Source organism: Girardinichthys multiradiatus, chromosome 4, assembly GCF_021462225.1.
Source record: "Girardinichthys multiradiatus isolate DD_20200921_A chromosome 4, DD_fGirMul_XY1, whole genome shotgun sequence".
Taxonomy (NCBI): domain Eukaryota; kingdom Metazoa; phylum Chordata; class Actinopteri; order Cyprinodontiformes; family Goodeidae; genus Girardinichthys; species Girardinichthys multiradiatus.
The window spans coordinates 29,556,170-29,572,421 of NC_061797.1; the positions used below are offsets into that span (position 1 = coordinate 29,556,170).

The 16,252-nt window shown below is 38.7% G+C and overlaps 1 protein-coding gene across 1 annotated transcript; it reads left to right on the forward strand.

The window, feature by feature from the left end:
- Nucleotides 1-6,815: 6,815 nt before the first annotated feature.
- On the forward strand, nucleotides 6,816-11,332 carry nrn1lb (neuritin 1-like b). Its single transcript, XM_047363730.1, has 3 exons — nucleotides 6,816-7,090; nucleotides 8,774-8,921; nucleotides 9,708-11,332. Exons 1-3 carry the CDS (start codon nucleotides 7,036-7,038, stop codon nucleotides 10,009-10,011), a joined length of 507 nt encoding a protein of 168 aa, XP_047219686.1. The 5' UTR covers nucleotides 6,816-7,035; the 3' UTR covers nucleotides 10,012-11,332.
- Nucleotides 11,333-16,252: the final 4,920 nt, after the last annotated feature.

Consider the following 16,252-nt stretch of genomic DNA (forward strand, 5'->3'; position numbering starts at 1 on the left):
TATTTTGCAAAGTGCACCACTTTCTCATACAGTAAAAACAAAAACAAAAAAAAGCATGATGCTGCCACCCCCATACTTCACAGTTTAGAGATGTTCTTTTGCAAGTGTCCACCTTTTTTTTTCCAGTAAATGTGATAACACATTCATCTCTGAGGCACAGAACCCGTCTCAGTCCAGAACAGTGGAACGGCAGGAACATTTCCATGATGTTTATCGATGATATTCAAGGAAGCAGCATGTTTAAGAGGGGCCTTGTAATACATCCACAGGTGTGTCTCCAATTAACTTAGATGTTGTGAATTAGCCTATGAGAAGTCTGCAAAGCCGTGATATAAACTGAGTTTTCTTAAGTTGTTTCTTAAGGGATAGTAGTCTTCACCCACCTAGTGTTTAGTCAGATTTAACGTGTGAGAAAAGTTTTATTTTTCATGCAGTGTATGGAAATTTTTAAACTGTAGGGTTACAAAACATGGACATTTTGGCTTGGTATACAAAATTTCTACTTTAGATAACAAGGTACTTTTTTTCAGGAGGGAATAGTGAAATTCTCCTTTTAACATCTGAAAACACATAACAAGAAAGTTTAGCAAATATTAAAGACATTCCAAGAGATTTGAGCTCAGATCAAGCTAAACACTACGGCTTGTAAGAAAATGAAACACTTGGCCTCTCGGCAAACTTTGTTCCACCTGTCAGCGGTTTCTGGATCATCTCAACCTGTGCTTGGAAAATTAACAAATCATTTGTCAATAAACAAAAACAAAACAACTATAAACGAATGTTGTAAATGAGTGTCTAGATGTACACAGAATGCTATTTAAACTTATTTTCTGCAGCCCATGACGATATGGCTTTCTAAATTTAAAACTGCTGATTTTAAACATTGAATCTCACATTTTGGGTGCGAAACCTCATGCTTTGCTAAAGAAATTAATAATTTTAGAAACGATAACCAAGAAAATGTCACCTAGTGGCACAGGCATTTCACATACTGGAACTTCCTTTGTTAAAGAATGTAGGAAAAGCAGCTTTTGAATATAAAAATAGGAATTTCTATAGATTATGTTTCATGTTGGTTATATTATCATTACTATATATATATATATATAATTACTTTATATATATATATATATACATATACTTTCATGATACTTGATTGATGTTTTTTTTATCATATTTTATAATCATTTGCTGTTTGTTTTGATAAAACCTGACAAGAAAATTGCTGCCATTTAGAACATGTCAAATGTGGAAAAAAAAAGACAATACTGACAGCATTTCAAGCTTCAGCCTATACATTTCCACTATGCAACTCATGTCCTTCCTACTGAACCCAAATCTTGATTCCCTACATTCATACAGTTATTGAAAACCTAATTTTCTGGCTTTAACAAAAATATTAACAGTTACTCAAATACAAATTATAAATATCGAGGAATCTAATTAAAATGCTAGTTCTTGATTGTGGAAGTCAACACCTGTAGAAATAATACAAAGGTCAGAAGAACGTTGCTTCTGCAGCACTAAAAACAACATCCTGTATAGTCCATAATCTGAATATTAGCATAAAATCTGCTGAAACACATACACAGAGCTGGGTATGCAGGACACCACAATAATCCAGACACCTGTGGGAATGTTTTGCTTTAGGTTAGCTGTTAGTTTTAAACATTAAATATTGCATCTTCGTTGAAGGTTTGCTGTTGCTTTAATAACTAAATAAACATCTTATCTTTACCTTTAGCTTTGTACTGTCCTGCAACCAACCTTCGTTGCTAAACTCAGGAATAGTCAGTGAAGTTTTAAACAATTTAATGATTCCTGAGGACAAATTGAATGAAGGCTGCATGTTTACTTTACTGATAAGTCATTTAAACCCACAACTGATTTGGTGTTTTTGACTCATCACTCAGTAAAATATCATTTACTGGGCTTTTTTTTTTTTCTTTCAAAATTTCAAACAGGTGATAAAGGTCATAAATTCCAAGTCATTAAAAAGGAGAGCTAAATGTTGCAGCATGATTTTTAACCTCTAGATGGCGATGAGATAATTGCGCAGAGTCACACTTTGGCTCACTGACTGTATCTGATGGCAGATTTAATAGTAGCTCTCTAATTATGTTTTAAGTGCTGAAATACTTAGTGTGATACCGTGAAAGCTGGGCTGCAGTGTCACTCCTCCAAGCAAACTTAAATGGGGGAATGTAAACCTTTCGTGACAGTGAGCATGAAACAGAAGGTGGGAGAGATGATGAATAGATAGATGGAGCACACTGGAGATAGTGAGGGTCCAGATCCCTAATCTGATCTGGATTTATCTTTTACTCCCAACAGTGTTGCATAATTCCTTAATCCATCGCTGTCAATCTAACTTACACAACTCTATCTTTATTTTCTGAGGCGGCTGCCATTTACAACTGATGTCTTCATGTTGGGACCAACAACAACTCTTCCTATGAGGTTCTTTTAGTCATTCAGAGAGCTGATGTAGTGAAAGTGAATGCAAATATGATTACATGATTATCAACTGAGATCAGGACTGGTAATCCATGTGACGTAGAGAAATGAGTTTGAGGGATTTGTTCTTGAAAAGTCTACCAGGTGATTGTGAATAGTTTCCTGCTGTGTGTCTGGTGAAAACCTTTTCATCTTAATGTGTGTTTTTATAAGTTATTTTAAATGTTTCTTCTTGCTACATGTATAACTGCCAATTATCTATTCAGTTATTTTACAGTCATTTCTAAATGGGCTTGCAGATAAACACATGTAAATGATTTATGGCATTTGGGCCCAGATACAAACAGCGATTTGATCTGGAACAGAATCATGAAGCAGCTGTTTTCTCCTGTGGTAAATCAGCTCACAGCCGTTGTAACTGACCCTTGAGATCCAGCAGGCCTGCACTCTGATGGAGTTAACATCTGAGCTCATCCCACACGTTCTCCTGGGGAAAAAAAACTGAAGGACTTGGCTGCCTACAGGACTTCATCAGGATGCTGCAGGTGTGGATGGGCCTTGTCTTGTTGAAAGACTATACCAAGATGCTTCCTCAGGATGGGAAATTACTTTGGCTGGCCAAAAAAGCTCATACACCACTAGTAAAACATTTTAATTAGTTCTTATCAATAAGATTGACCCAGGATCATCACGAAAAAAGCCATATTTGACTGGATAGGTTTTAAACATTTGTTTGAAATGAAGCTGAAACAAACCAATTGACACATCTTCAGAGCTGTAAGTGCTAACACAGAAAGTACAAGGTTTATTCTAGCTTGAACTAAGGGACAAAACAATGGACATCAGTGCAAAACCTTTCTGTTAAAACACTCTTCAGGTTTACCACAGGTGTCACAAAATACTTGGACTTCAGGTATCTTAGGGTACTACACAACACATAATAAGAAAAGACTGCTACATTGGTATAAGCATATTTCTTTCAAATGAGCTTAAAGCCTGTGAGATTTGAACAGCCTATGTATGCTATTTGCAAAACGGCTCACTCTTCAACAGGAAATAAAAAAACACTTAAAGAGTCTGTAGGTGTGCTGTCCTTTGAACTGACTGGCAGGAAAATGTGGCACAAGCACCTATTTGAGTCAGCTATCAGATCTGGCTCAGGTAATTGGACGGCTGTGTGGAGACTCCAATGTTAGCCTCTCTTCATTGGTTCCCTTTAATCCAGAATAGAATTTGAAGATCTGATTGTTCCATCTATTCCTAACAGAGTACTTCGCTCTCAAACATCAGGTTTATTGGTGGTTTCTAGAGTTTTTAAAAGTAGAATGGGAAACAGATCTTTTAGTCATCAGGCTCCTTTTCTGTGGAACCTGCTCCCAGTTTTAGTTAGTGAGGCTGACACCCTGTCTACTTTTAAAACTAGGCTCAAAGCTTTCCTTTTTGAGAAAGCCTATATTTAGCGTGAGGTAGGTTATACTTTGCTACATATAGTCTTTGGTTATTAGAAGGCATACAAACCACTTTTTCTCACTCTGCTACTTTCTAATTATGCTTTATCTACATTTATTGCTTTCCTTGAGTTTATGTTCTTTCTGAATTTTTCACTTCATAGAAGTTAGATCTGGATCAGTGTTTAAGTTTATCTGTGACACATTTCTGCATGGGTCTGAGTGTGGTTCTGCTGGAAGTGTCTTTCTGTCAAAAGAGAGACAATCCTTTCCACCATCACCACATGTTTGATCAGTATAATGGATTGCTGCAAGTCACTGACTCAATGCAATCATCTGGGTTTCCTTAGTTAAATAGAAAACCGTTTTACCAAATAGAATAATGAACAGAACATGACAGCATAATTTAATAACTAGAATTAAATATATATTAATATATTTAATTAAAACTGACTGTGTTTTTATATAATTGGATTGAATTAACTTTATATTTATGTATTTGAATTGTATCTTTTTGTGAAGACTCCTGTTGTGAATTGTTGCTCTAAAAATGCATTGAATTATTATTTTCAATAATCAACAACATTTTAATTTCCATTGAATGAACCATAAAATAATTTTAATTGCTCTGAATTTCTAAATTAGCCTAAATTTGACATGTTGTGATAAGCATTCAGTCAAAACATTTAACCATAATAATTGATGAGGTCATAAACTCCTTATCTTTTGAAGATCCGGAGACAATACTCCATTAGTTTTTGATACTCTCATTCCTTACACAATTAGTTACTGAAATGTATTGATTCAGAGCATCTGCTTCAGAGGCAGTCTTCGATAGCTAAAAACTGTTTTAAGGTGCAAATCAACATTGGGTTGTTTTTCCTTCTGAGTCAGTGTACAGATGGTACACCCTCTATACCCTCTACAGATGGTTTATAGTTTTCCAGTGAGTGTGAGCCATCTGGGGGGCACAGTGGGGGATTTTAAGGTGGGGAGGATAAAAAGATGGTTTACAAAAACCATCTTAAATCAATTTTTGTGTTTTGAAACTTTATGATTTATGTAATTTTATTAAATGACAAATTCCCATTTACTTTTTACAGATAATTTTAACACAAACCTACCAAATTAACCTTACATGATGCACATTGATTAGTGTAATACAGCCTATTTATTTGAAATGCACTTGGACTTCTGTGCTAGTCACGGATTGTCCATAATGAACACCATGTTCAAACATTAGGGTGTCCATCAGTGCACTTGGCACCAGGACACCCTAGGCAGGAGGTCAATGATCGACTTTGTTGTCGCACCATCAGACCTTCGGCCGCATGTTTTGGACACTCGGGTGAAGAGAGGGGCTGACATGTCCACTGATCACCACCTGGTGGTGAGTTGGATCCGCTGGAGGAGGAGAAAGCCGGACAGACTTGGCAGGCCCAAGCGCATAGTGAGGGTCTGCTGGGAACATCGGCGGAGCCCTCGGCCAGGGATGTATTCAACTCCCACCTCCAGGAGACCTTTGACCAGATTCCGGGGGATGTTGGAGACATAGAGTCCGAGTGGACCATGTTCTCCGCATCTATTGTTGATGCTGCTGCCCGTAGCTGCGGCTGTAAGGTCTGCGGTGCCTGTCGCAGTGGCAATCCCAGAACCCGGTGGTGGACATTGGCAGTAAGGGATGCTGTCAAGCTGAAGAAGGAGTCCTATTGGCTGTGGTTGGCTTGTGGGACTCCTGAGGCGGCTGATGGGTATCGTGAGGCCAAGCGTGCCGTGGCCAAGTGTGTTCCAACTACAGGGGGATCACACTCCTCAGTCTCCCTGGTAAGGCCTACGCCAGGGTATTGGAGAGGAGAGTCCGTCCGATAGTCGAACCTCGGCTCCGTGGGGTGGCCGGGCAGCCCTATCTCTCCCTTAGAGATAGGGTGAGGAGCTTGGCCATCCAGGAGGGGCTCGGAGTAGAGCCGCTGCTCCTCCACATTGAGAAGTGGGGTGGCTCGGGCATCTATATCGGATGCCTCCTGGACTCCTTCCTCGGGAGGTGTTCCAGGCACGTCCCACCGGGAGGAGGCCCAGGGGACGGCCCAGGACATGCTGGAGGGACTATGTCTCTCGGCTGGCCTGGGAACCCCTTGGGCTCCCCCCGGAGGAGCTGGAGGAGGTGTCTGGAGAGAGGGACGTCTGGGCGTCTCTGCTGAGTCTGCTGCCCCCGCAACCCGGTCTTGGATAAAGCGGAAGACGACAAGTACGACGAGTATGAGTACATTTTAGTAGAAATAATTAATTGATTAAATTATGTAGATTATAATTAATTTTAATGCATACATTTACAAAATACGAGTTTTTAAATAAAATCAAATGGATATTAATGCATAGAATTAACTCTGCCATGAATAATTTCTGTGAGTGAGTTACGACTGTTTATCATCTCCTAACTCTCGCTACACCTTTCATGACCCACATTGGTGTATAGAGCGATCCTCCCATGGGCAGCTGCTATTCTCCAAGGCCAGCCTGCATCTGCATCAGATTCCCAGGTGAGCTGGATTCTCTTATCCTCCGCGGGACGTCATCCATCTGTTCAAATAAAATCACTAAATAACACAAATCCTTTCCACACTTCTGAAGACGTTTTAGTCCAGCACTGTGATACAAAGCTCCTTGTTTCAGAATAAAAGTAGCATGCGGGTATGTCAGCAGCCATGTGTGACTGAAAACACAATCACCATTAAACCACACATAATTCATTTGTGTTTCAAATAAATGCTCCAGATACTGAAATACCGGAAATGAGAATGCTTTAATCCACTGAGCTGTGCTGGGACGCTGTCATTGGTCCCCCGTACACATGCACACAAACACACACATGCACACTCACACACAGTCTGACTCCCACAACATCCTCTTTGCTCTGCGTAATGCATTGGTGTCTGTCCCTGTTAATCCAGCTTGGTTGTGCCTCTGAGCATTGTCGTACTTTCTTCAGTCTGCCAATTTCCCAACGGATGGACCACTAAAGAACATTTTGAAACACCAACTTTTCCTCCACGATTGGACCTCCAGCAAGTGGAGGCTTTTCCCCTGGTCAGAGGTGGTACTCAGCTCCTGCAGGGCTCTCCTGAACTCTACCATGAAGTCCCTTCCAGGAGCTGCGACAGTGCTGCTGCCCATCGCTCTCTGCCTCAGTAAGGATTTTTCTCTGCTTTAACCCTGTTTCTTTTACTTTTTGTCATTGGTTGAAAAACTTTTTTTCCTAATTAATGCTCTTCAATCAAATTTGCAAAGCAGATAATGGGTCTATTCAAATCAGAAGCTGGGCAGAGAAAGGTCTTAGAACTGCATTTGGCTGACTGAGATGCTCATGTTCGTGTTTTTTTGCTTATTTGGGATACTGAAGATAAATCCTAGAAGTTTCTGACTGAAGCTGACACATAATGAGCATTTATAAAGGTTTTGCAGAATAATAATAATAATAATTAATTAAACACAACGAGAAGAGCTAAAACTGACTGAAAATCTAATTTAACAACATTTTTTTTAACAAAACTTATGGCTAAGAAACAGGACAATAAAATTTAACTTTCAACTAAAGAAAGTTATGTATGCTGTGTGCATGCAAAGAAAATAAATGAACCTACATTACTAATTGACTGATACGAAGAGATTGTTATTTATTGTACAAGGTCATCACAAATACAATTGTAGGTTATATTTTGAAAATTATTTTACAGTTTTGTAGAATGTTGGAATTGTAAAGCCATTTTCCTTCTGGTTTTTGTTCTGTGCCCAAACATGGGCAACAGATTAAATCCCAAGCTTTTGTATTTTGCTCTTTAGTTTAAATAAAATTATACACTTCAATAATCAGAAGCTTCTTTGGCAATAGCGTGCCCTCATCATTGTTGGAAGTTTAAGAAGGGCAAATAAAAGCTCAGCAAGTAGATGGTAGCTTTCTGATACTGCCAAAGCTTGGTTTGAACGTTAACCATAGAAGGATCACTGCAGAGTAGGCATGATCTGGTTACAGCTATCAAGAAATACCAATGTTTTAAAAAGTAACTGTTTCAAAACCCAATTTTCTGGTACATTGTTGTAACAGTTTGAATGTAATGAGATGCCAAAAAAAACTGAAGGTTTCTCTAAATGTGTGGCGCACAGAGTACTGCAGCTCTGCCCCTCATCTACCTGTTGCTACACACTGCTGGTCAGCAGTCTGAAAGAGGGCTTTTACAGTTTTCCCTTATTCCCCTCATTTCCCTCATTAAATGGTTTAGCTGCGTTACTATTTATGGTAACACTGTTTTAAAACTACAAGTGAAAAGCTAACCAGGTAAGGTCTGTTTGTTATAATTTGGTTGCTCTATAAAGAGCAGAACAGCTAAAAGGCATAATGTCCTACACAATAAGAATAAAGTGAAAGAAATCAACAAGCAGAACGGCTGTGTTGATTCCCAGGCTGAGTGCTGCACTACTGACCCTAGAATAACTTACAAAAGCCTGCTGCCATCAGCAAAACCAGGAAGAGATCTTAAACCTAAAGTACACATTTAACCCAAAGTATTATATTCCAGAGCTGTATTTAGACTGTTCAGTTAAAGTGCAGACTTATACAGTCTCAGGGAAATGTGTAATCTATGATCTGATCAATGTACTCAGACAGTTTGTACACAATTTGTCCTACACTGAATTTGGCTTTGATGGAGTATAATCTGTCCAGATGAATGGAGTATAGCACGTCTCTGTATTTGTTTGAGCCATCTAAGCACCAGATGGATTTTATTTCACTATTAAAAATGTTATTCTCTCTTTTTACAAAAAGACCCTAGGATAATGTTAACACAGTTTCTCTGCTTTTTCTTCCCATTCAGGCTTGGCTCCTGTGTGTTTGGGAGCTGCCATCCCCGCTGCTTGTGGTACCATCTACAAGAGCTTTGCTCAGTGTTTGCTCTCGCTCGGGGACAGCTTGGTGGAAACACAAAAAGACCAGAACACACAGGACATCGACTCAATCTGCAGGTGTGTGTTATGTTACTTTCCTTCATTATTAATTCAGTTACACCTTTTTGATCGACTGACCTTGTTGTGAATGAGATTAAAAGACCACAATAAACGTTCTCATTGGGAAATTTCAATATATCGTGGAGAAACACAGAGTGAACACAATAATAGCAAAAATTAAAAAGGTTTTCACTTTTGGATAAGTTGGAATCCTAAAATATACAAATTTGTAGAATTAAAGTGTATTTTGACAATTTTTGTTCTTTTATATAATGCAAAACCAGACAATGTTTTAGAAATTATCACAACAACCAAGTTTGTTTAGTAGGACCAAAAACCTGATGGTTTACCAAGAGAAAGGCTTACAAAGTTAAATGCAAAATGTTTTCTGAGAGGTTTGAGTTAGAGGCCGACTATTGTTCTGCAACCGGATTTTAGAAGAGATTCACAGTTATTAATTATTATTATAATTATAAAGAGGAAGGGAAACACATGGTTTTTTAAAATGTTTTACATTAGGGTTAGGTTATAAACTTTTATCCCAAGCTTTGAACATCTCCCAGAGCTGTTTAATCCATCATCTGAACATCGAAAGAGTAGGTTGCCAGTCCATCACAGGGCAACACAGAGACACACAGCAAACAACCATGCACACACACACTCAATGGCAATTTAGAGATTAACCTAACAATCATGTCATGTGAAAATTTGGGCTACTGTTCTCATACTGTCCTGTAGAGGAATGCACTGCTGCTTTCAGCTCAGATTAATTCCAACATTTCTTCCTCTCCCCTCTTCTTGAAGGTCCTGGAATGCTTTCCATGTCTGCGCCAGCTCTGCCCTGGCTGGCTGTCCTGGAGAAGCGGCGGCTATCTGGGAGTCTCTGAGACAAGAGTCTAGGAAGACCCAGTTTTCCGGCAACCTCTACGACATGTGCGCCAGCCGGACAACCCTCCCCCCCAGCACTGTGCCTGCACCGCAAAGCTCTGCCACCTCAGACCAGATGAACAAGGAGACTCTGAGAGGGAAGACACACAAGCATGGCCCTGCCAGCATCTCAGTGCTGCTCCCTATGTGCAGCATGCTGCTAGTTTCTCTCAAGAGTTAGTCCCCCACACATAGCAAAAAGACGTAACAAGCTTTTAAACTGTTTTAGCCGGAGATGCCACTGTGGAAGTGTGGATGATTGCTGTACAGAGTGAATGTACTCCTGCTCATCAGAGAGCCTAACATCTATATGAGATGTTATGGTGAAATGTTTTTAGCAATAAACGTTTTATCTGACTGATGATAGGTGGTCATCTGAGGGCTGTTCAACCTACAATCCAAGCACAAAAAGTCTAGTTCATCATGGACACATTCAGTTTTGAAAAAGGGATTTAATTCTTTGGATCGCTTTTTTCAGTTTCTGATGCTGTGCACAAGTCTTGAGTCTCTTTTAGCTTCTTTAAATTCCTCAGAAATTGACATTTTGGTAATCTTTTTTAAGTTACCAAATAAATTGTTTTCTGAGTATTTTGTCTTTTGTTTCAAGCCTCTTACAAATTAAAGACCTCATGTCATACTATAGTCTGTCAAAAAGGCATAATTTGTTCCCATTTTTTTGTTGTATCTGTAAACACAAAAACTGAGATGCAGAAAATCAGATTTAAGAGTTTTTAGCTGCTGACAAAGTTGATGACAAACTGTATTATGATGAATATCAAGTCTTTGCTGGATATTTTCCCCTGTTTTTCAAAGTCACAGCTGACTAATTCTGATCATCTGTACTGAAATGAACTAACTGCAAGTAAAAAAGAAACTTGAGTAAAAAAAAGAGGCAATTATTAAGAACAAGATATTCAAGACCTTTGCACAGTACTCATTTAGCCACCAGGTAAATCCTAAAATGCTATAACTGTGTAAGGGGAAGGTCACAAATTTAAAATAAAGCCTGACTTCAAGGGAAATCTATTACAGAAACTACTTCAATTTTTCCACTTCTGAAGAGAAAGTAAAAAAACAGGATTTTAATACAAAGTCTTGAATCCTTGCGTACATGTAATTATTTCATGTTTTTGCAGTGGCAGCATGGTTTAAAATGTTTTACTATGCAGCACGTTTGTATCATCAGAAAGTTATACTTTAGTTGTTTATAAAACTTGGAAATGTAATCACATTTTACCCTCTGCTTTAAAAGTTGTCTTTCAGTTGAACTTTTTTCCCCAGAACTTTTTTCATTAAAAGGTCAGTTTTCTGATTTCAAATGCAGACTAATGAACAGTGCAGAGCATACTCTTTTATACTTGTAAATGAAACTTTTAAACCTCTATGCACTTTTGCATTCTTGTCATGGTTTCTCTGCCACTTTGTAAACTGACTTTCAAACCAAATACTGATTTAAAGGTGTGTGAACACAAATAAAGCAGTTCTTCTGAGGGTGAATTCAACCTTACTTGTATCAGTGTGTGTAGGTGAAACAAGTGTTTGGGCATGTACGTTAAACCTAATATTCTTAAGCTGTTTCATAACGGCAGATTCATGAGCAGATTAATCTCGTCTTTCTCCTCTCATGCACAGTGAAGCAGGCTGTACCTTGAAACCTTTGAAATTCCTCTTTATATTCTCAGGTGGAAAACGATTAGCGGGGCATCAGGTTCTCAGCGATGAGCTGTCATGTGTGACAGAAGCAGTTTTTCAGCAGGTGTGATGGGTTCAGAGGTTAAAAAACTTACCACTCCAGCATCAGCACTTGTCACAGTCATCTGTGCATCTTCATACATTCCCATATTATTTGAATTTCAGGCTCTGTGACATTCATAGACCTCCATGCTGATTTTAATATTGCTGACATGGATTCATGGTTGCATATTCGGATGTTGCAATATTTGGGTTAGGTTTGAACTGTCAGACTTCATCTTCCTGAAGACTGTAAGTGCTTATTTAAATTCTACATTATGTAAAACTTGAATTTCCCCACCGAGGGAGAATACAGGACATTTTTAATTCATTCTATTCCGACTATGGACAGGAATTATCATTAACTCACCAAATTATATGAATAAACTAAACCTTAGCCCCCTAATATTTGAAGACATGTTGATGAATCTGAAGTAAAACTCTAGTGTTTGTGTGTCAAGAAGAAATAAATGGTTGAATGAAATAATTGTAGCTAGTATTAAGCTACAATAAATGATATTGACCTTGAAGCACCCCGTCTTATAATTCTTGCATAGAAGCTACCTGAAGGATAAATCGTTTTACAAATAGGAATCTCCATTACATTGTAAAACCATAAACAGGAAATATCTCCATATTTGTAAGGATCTAAAATGTATTCAGGCTCAATGTTAAAAATAACACAAAACGAAAATAAAGAATCAAAGCAAGAAAGTTACTTATGGCATAAGAAAGTTTCTTTAAAATGATTAAATTCATGTTTATAGTTCACCACATAAACATCCTGAACTAAGTTAACAGCTCCAAAATGAACTAGTTCTCATTCCTTCATCTTATTTTGTCTAAAAATAAAAACACGTTTGTCATGATGCCATTGAGAAATTAGCATATTAATCATGTCATTTATTATGTGTGGCTTGCTCTTTGCCAGCCTACTTACATGTGTTAAATGATCTCCTGTTTTCTTTGCTCAGGTAAGCTGAATTCTATCATGTTAGAATTTCTCAAACAGCTGCTTTCTTTTACATGTTTTTTCTACTTTTTGTTATCAGAAAGCAAAATGGATCTGAAATTTTGAGAGGTGGTCCGTTAAGACTTGTTTTTAATCACACCTTCATGTCCTGCGCTCATTTCATGTCCGTCGTGTAAGTAACTGAAAGGTTACGTTAGAGGTGTGTTAATTCAGACTGGCCTGTTTTTTTGCTTTCAGATAGAGTCTCACTTTTCTCCTAAGTAGCTTGACATATACAGGGGTTGGACAATGAAAGTGAAACACCTGTCATTTTAGTGTGGGAGGTTTCATGGCTAAATTGGACCAGCCTGGTAACCAGTCTTCATTGATTGCACATTGCACCAGTAAGAGCAGAGTGTGAAGGTTCAATTAGCAGGGTAAGAGCACAGTTTTGCTCAAAATATTGAAATGCACACAACATTATGGGTGACATACCAGAGTTCAAAAGAGGACAAATTGTTGGTGCACGTCTTGCTGGCACATCTGTGACCAAGACAGTAAGTCTTTGTGATGTATCAAGAGCCACGGTATCCAGGGTAATGTCAGCATACCACCAAGAAGGACGAACCACATCCAACAGGATTAACTGTGGACGCAAGAGGAAGCTGTCTGAAAGGGATGTTCGGGTGCTAACCCGGATTGTATCCACAAAACATAAAACCACGGCTGCCCAAATCACAGCAGACTTAAATGTGCACCTCAACTCTCCTGTTTCCACCAGAACTGTCCGTCAGGAGCTCCACAGGGTCAATATACACGGCCGGGCTGCTATAGCCAAACCTTTGGTCACTCGTGCCAATGCCAAACGTCGGTTTCAATGGTGCAAGGAGCGCAAATCTTGGGCTGTGGACAATGTGAAACATGTATTGTTCTCTGATGAGTCCACCTTTACTGTTTTCCCCACATCCGAGAGAGTTACGGTGTGGAGAAGACCCAAAGAAGCGTAGCACCCTGACTGTTGCATGCCCAGAGTGAAGCATGGGGGTGGATCAATGATGGTTTGGGCTGCCATATCAAGGCTAGATGGGCGCATCACTGCCAAGGACTACCGAACCATTCTTGAGGATCATGTGCATCCAATGGTTCAAACATTGTATCCTGAAGGCGGTGCCGTGTATCAGGAAGTCAATGCACCAATACACACAGCAAGACTGGTGAAAGATTGGTTTGATGAACATGAAAGTGAAGTTGAACATCTCCCACGGCCTGCACAGTCACCAAATCTAAATATTATTGAGCCACTTTGGGGTGTTTTGGAGGAGCGAGTCAGGAAACGTTTTCCTCCACCAGTATCACGTAGTGACCTGGCCACTATCCTGCAAGAAGAATGGCTTAAAATCCCTCTGACCACTGTGCAGGACTTGTATATGTCATTCCCAAGACGAATTGACGCTGTATTGGCCGCAAAAGGAGGCCCTACACCATACTAATAAATTATTGTGGTCTAAAACCAGGTGTTTCAGTTTCATTGTCCAACCCTTGTACATCCATTAACATATCTAATCTCTCTGAACTCCACCTTGAGCTCTCATTGTGAGTAAAGCCACTGAAATGGTAAATGTAGAATCCTTCCTATGCCTTCCTAAAAGTCCTAAAAGATGCAGAACAACAGGCAAGGCTTTTATTTTAATGTTTTCCTCTCCACAGCAGGAGCCATGCAGCATCAAGCTTGTTGGGGGGGATTATGAATTCCACGTGCAGTTGATTGTTCGATCCATATGGAAGGATTTGGTTACATCAGAGCATAAATCTCTAAGCAGAACAAAAAGGAACAAAACTAGAGGACATTTTAAAACTAGAAATGCAGTACAGTACGTGTTCTGAGATTAAAGATTTGACTTAAAGACTGAAGTTTTTTTGAAGTCTTTGAAGCAATAATTCTTCTGGCTTTCTGAAGGTAAATTGTTATCATAATTCAAAACTTCCTTTATTTCCCAGGATGTTGTATCTTTCAGGTCACCTGTCATGTTTTCACCTGTCATTGCCTTTTGGATGAGCCACTGTCTTATCATCCAATTGTTGGTTCTTATCAAATGTTAGTGCTCAGTATGCCAAGATATTTAGGAGTCACTCAAACTGTGCCATTTTTCATAAATGCAGCCAAAAATATTGGACCAAATTGTGTTATTGAAGCTGCAAACATTTAAAATGCTCATTTAAAATAACTTTTTTATTTGTTTTTGTTTTTTGCTGAAGTCAAAACTGCAGAGTATGTTTCCAGTGAGAGGGAAAATGTAAAAGAATTCATGTCAAAACAAGATTTATTCCTATGATATGAAACATTATGCATGGCATTGATGTACCATTGTTTTGGCCAAAGTCTTTTTTAAAGTCAAGTGCAAAATAGCTTTCTGTTGTCATTTGTTGTTAATTGTTAGAAAAAAAGACAATGCAAACATTTTTGATGCTGTAGCCTCTCCCAGCAGTCAAGGAGAAATATACAAGGTAAACAATAGAGAAAACCATAAAACTGATTAACCTAGCACACGTTTGTGAGCAATGGGAGGAAGTATTCAGAGAAAACCTGGACATACCTTATTTTTCAACTAAAAAAACACCTCATGGAAGGGCCTGCACATTCCCACATCAAAACCAGTGACCTTCCTGCTTTGAGGAAACAGCCCTAACCACTTTACAACCCGAACTGCTCGCTGGATGAGATAGTCTCAAATCTTCATTTTGAAACTGGTTATACATTCAGACACCAAAATATGACCTCTCAAGCAGAAGTATTTGAACATTTTAATGAAATGTCAGCTTGAAATTTCACATTTTCCACTGTAAAAACATTTTATTTGCTCGTCAATAGACATCTTTAAAATTAACTTTTGTAGGCCTTCCGGCTTTTTATGATCCCTTTCAGAAGGTCTTGTTTTGTGAACTAAATTCACTGAGGGTCATTTGGGTTTTCTTTTTTTGGTTTTCTTTTCTGTTTTGATCTCGGAGTCTGTTCCCTTGTTTTTCTTTTTGGTCTTGCATGGTGCGAGAGTTTTAGTTTCATGTAAATATCAGGTAAAGTTTCCAGATTATAGGTCATTATACATAGATGCATTGCCTCTCAACAAATCAATGCCAACAGAAAAAATATTTATAATTTTGTGGACAGCATCTCCCCTCCTCCCCCAGTAACTATCACTTGGTGTGACTTTCTTTGAGAGACATCTTCATGAGCGATAACCCAGCACACTTTGCTGCTTGTGTGACTTTGACTGTTGTAAAGGACCTGAGGATTATAAAATTAATTATTTTCTTTGTTAAATACCTCAAACTGTAAAAAATGTCCTTGTCATGTTATGTATTACAGTTTATAGAGTTATTTTTCCCTTTATGCTTGGCCTTGTAAGTCATTTTATTATCAAACTCCATCTGCCTGCCTCCTTGCATTTGGGTCCTTGCTACAATATATCACAGCCTTGAAAGCATAGTTTGCATTTTGGTCTTTTCCAAAATGCAAACATTTTATGCACAAATGTGTTGCTAATTAAGAGTGTATATTAAACATAAAGTTGCCACAGAAAAGTTTTGGCACCAGTTAGCTTACCACTAAACTTTGCTATGGGCAAAGCACATTAACATGTTTAATCTGCCTGTCAGGACAGCCTTTAGCAGTTGGATCAAGCAGGAGGCCTGAAGCAGAGAAGATGCAGACCAACCAGGTGTTTATTCACCAACATTTTAA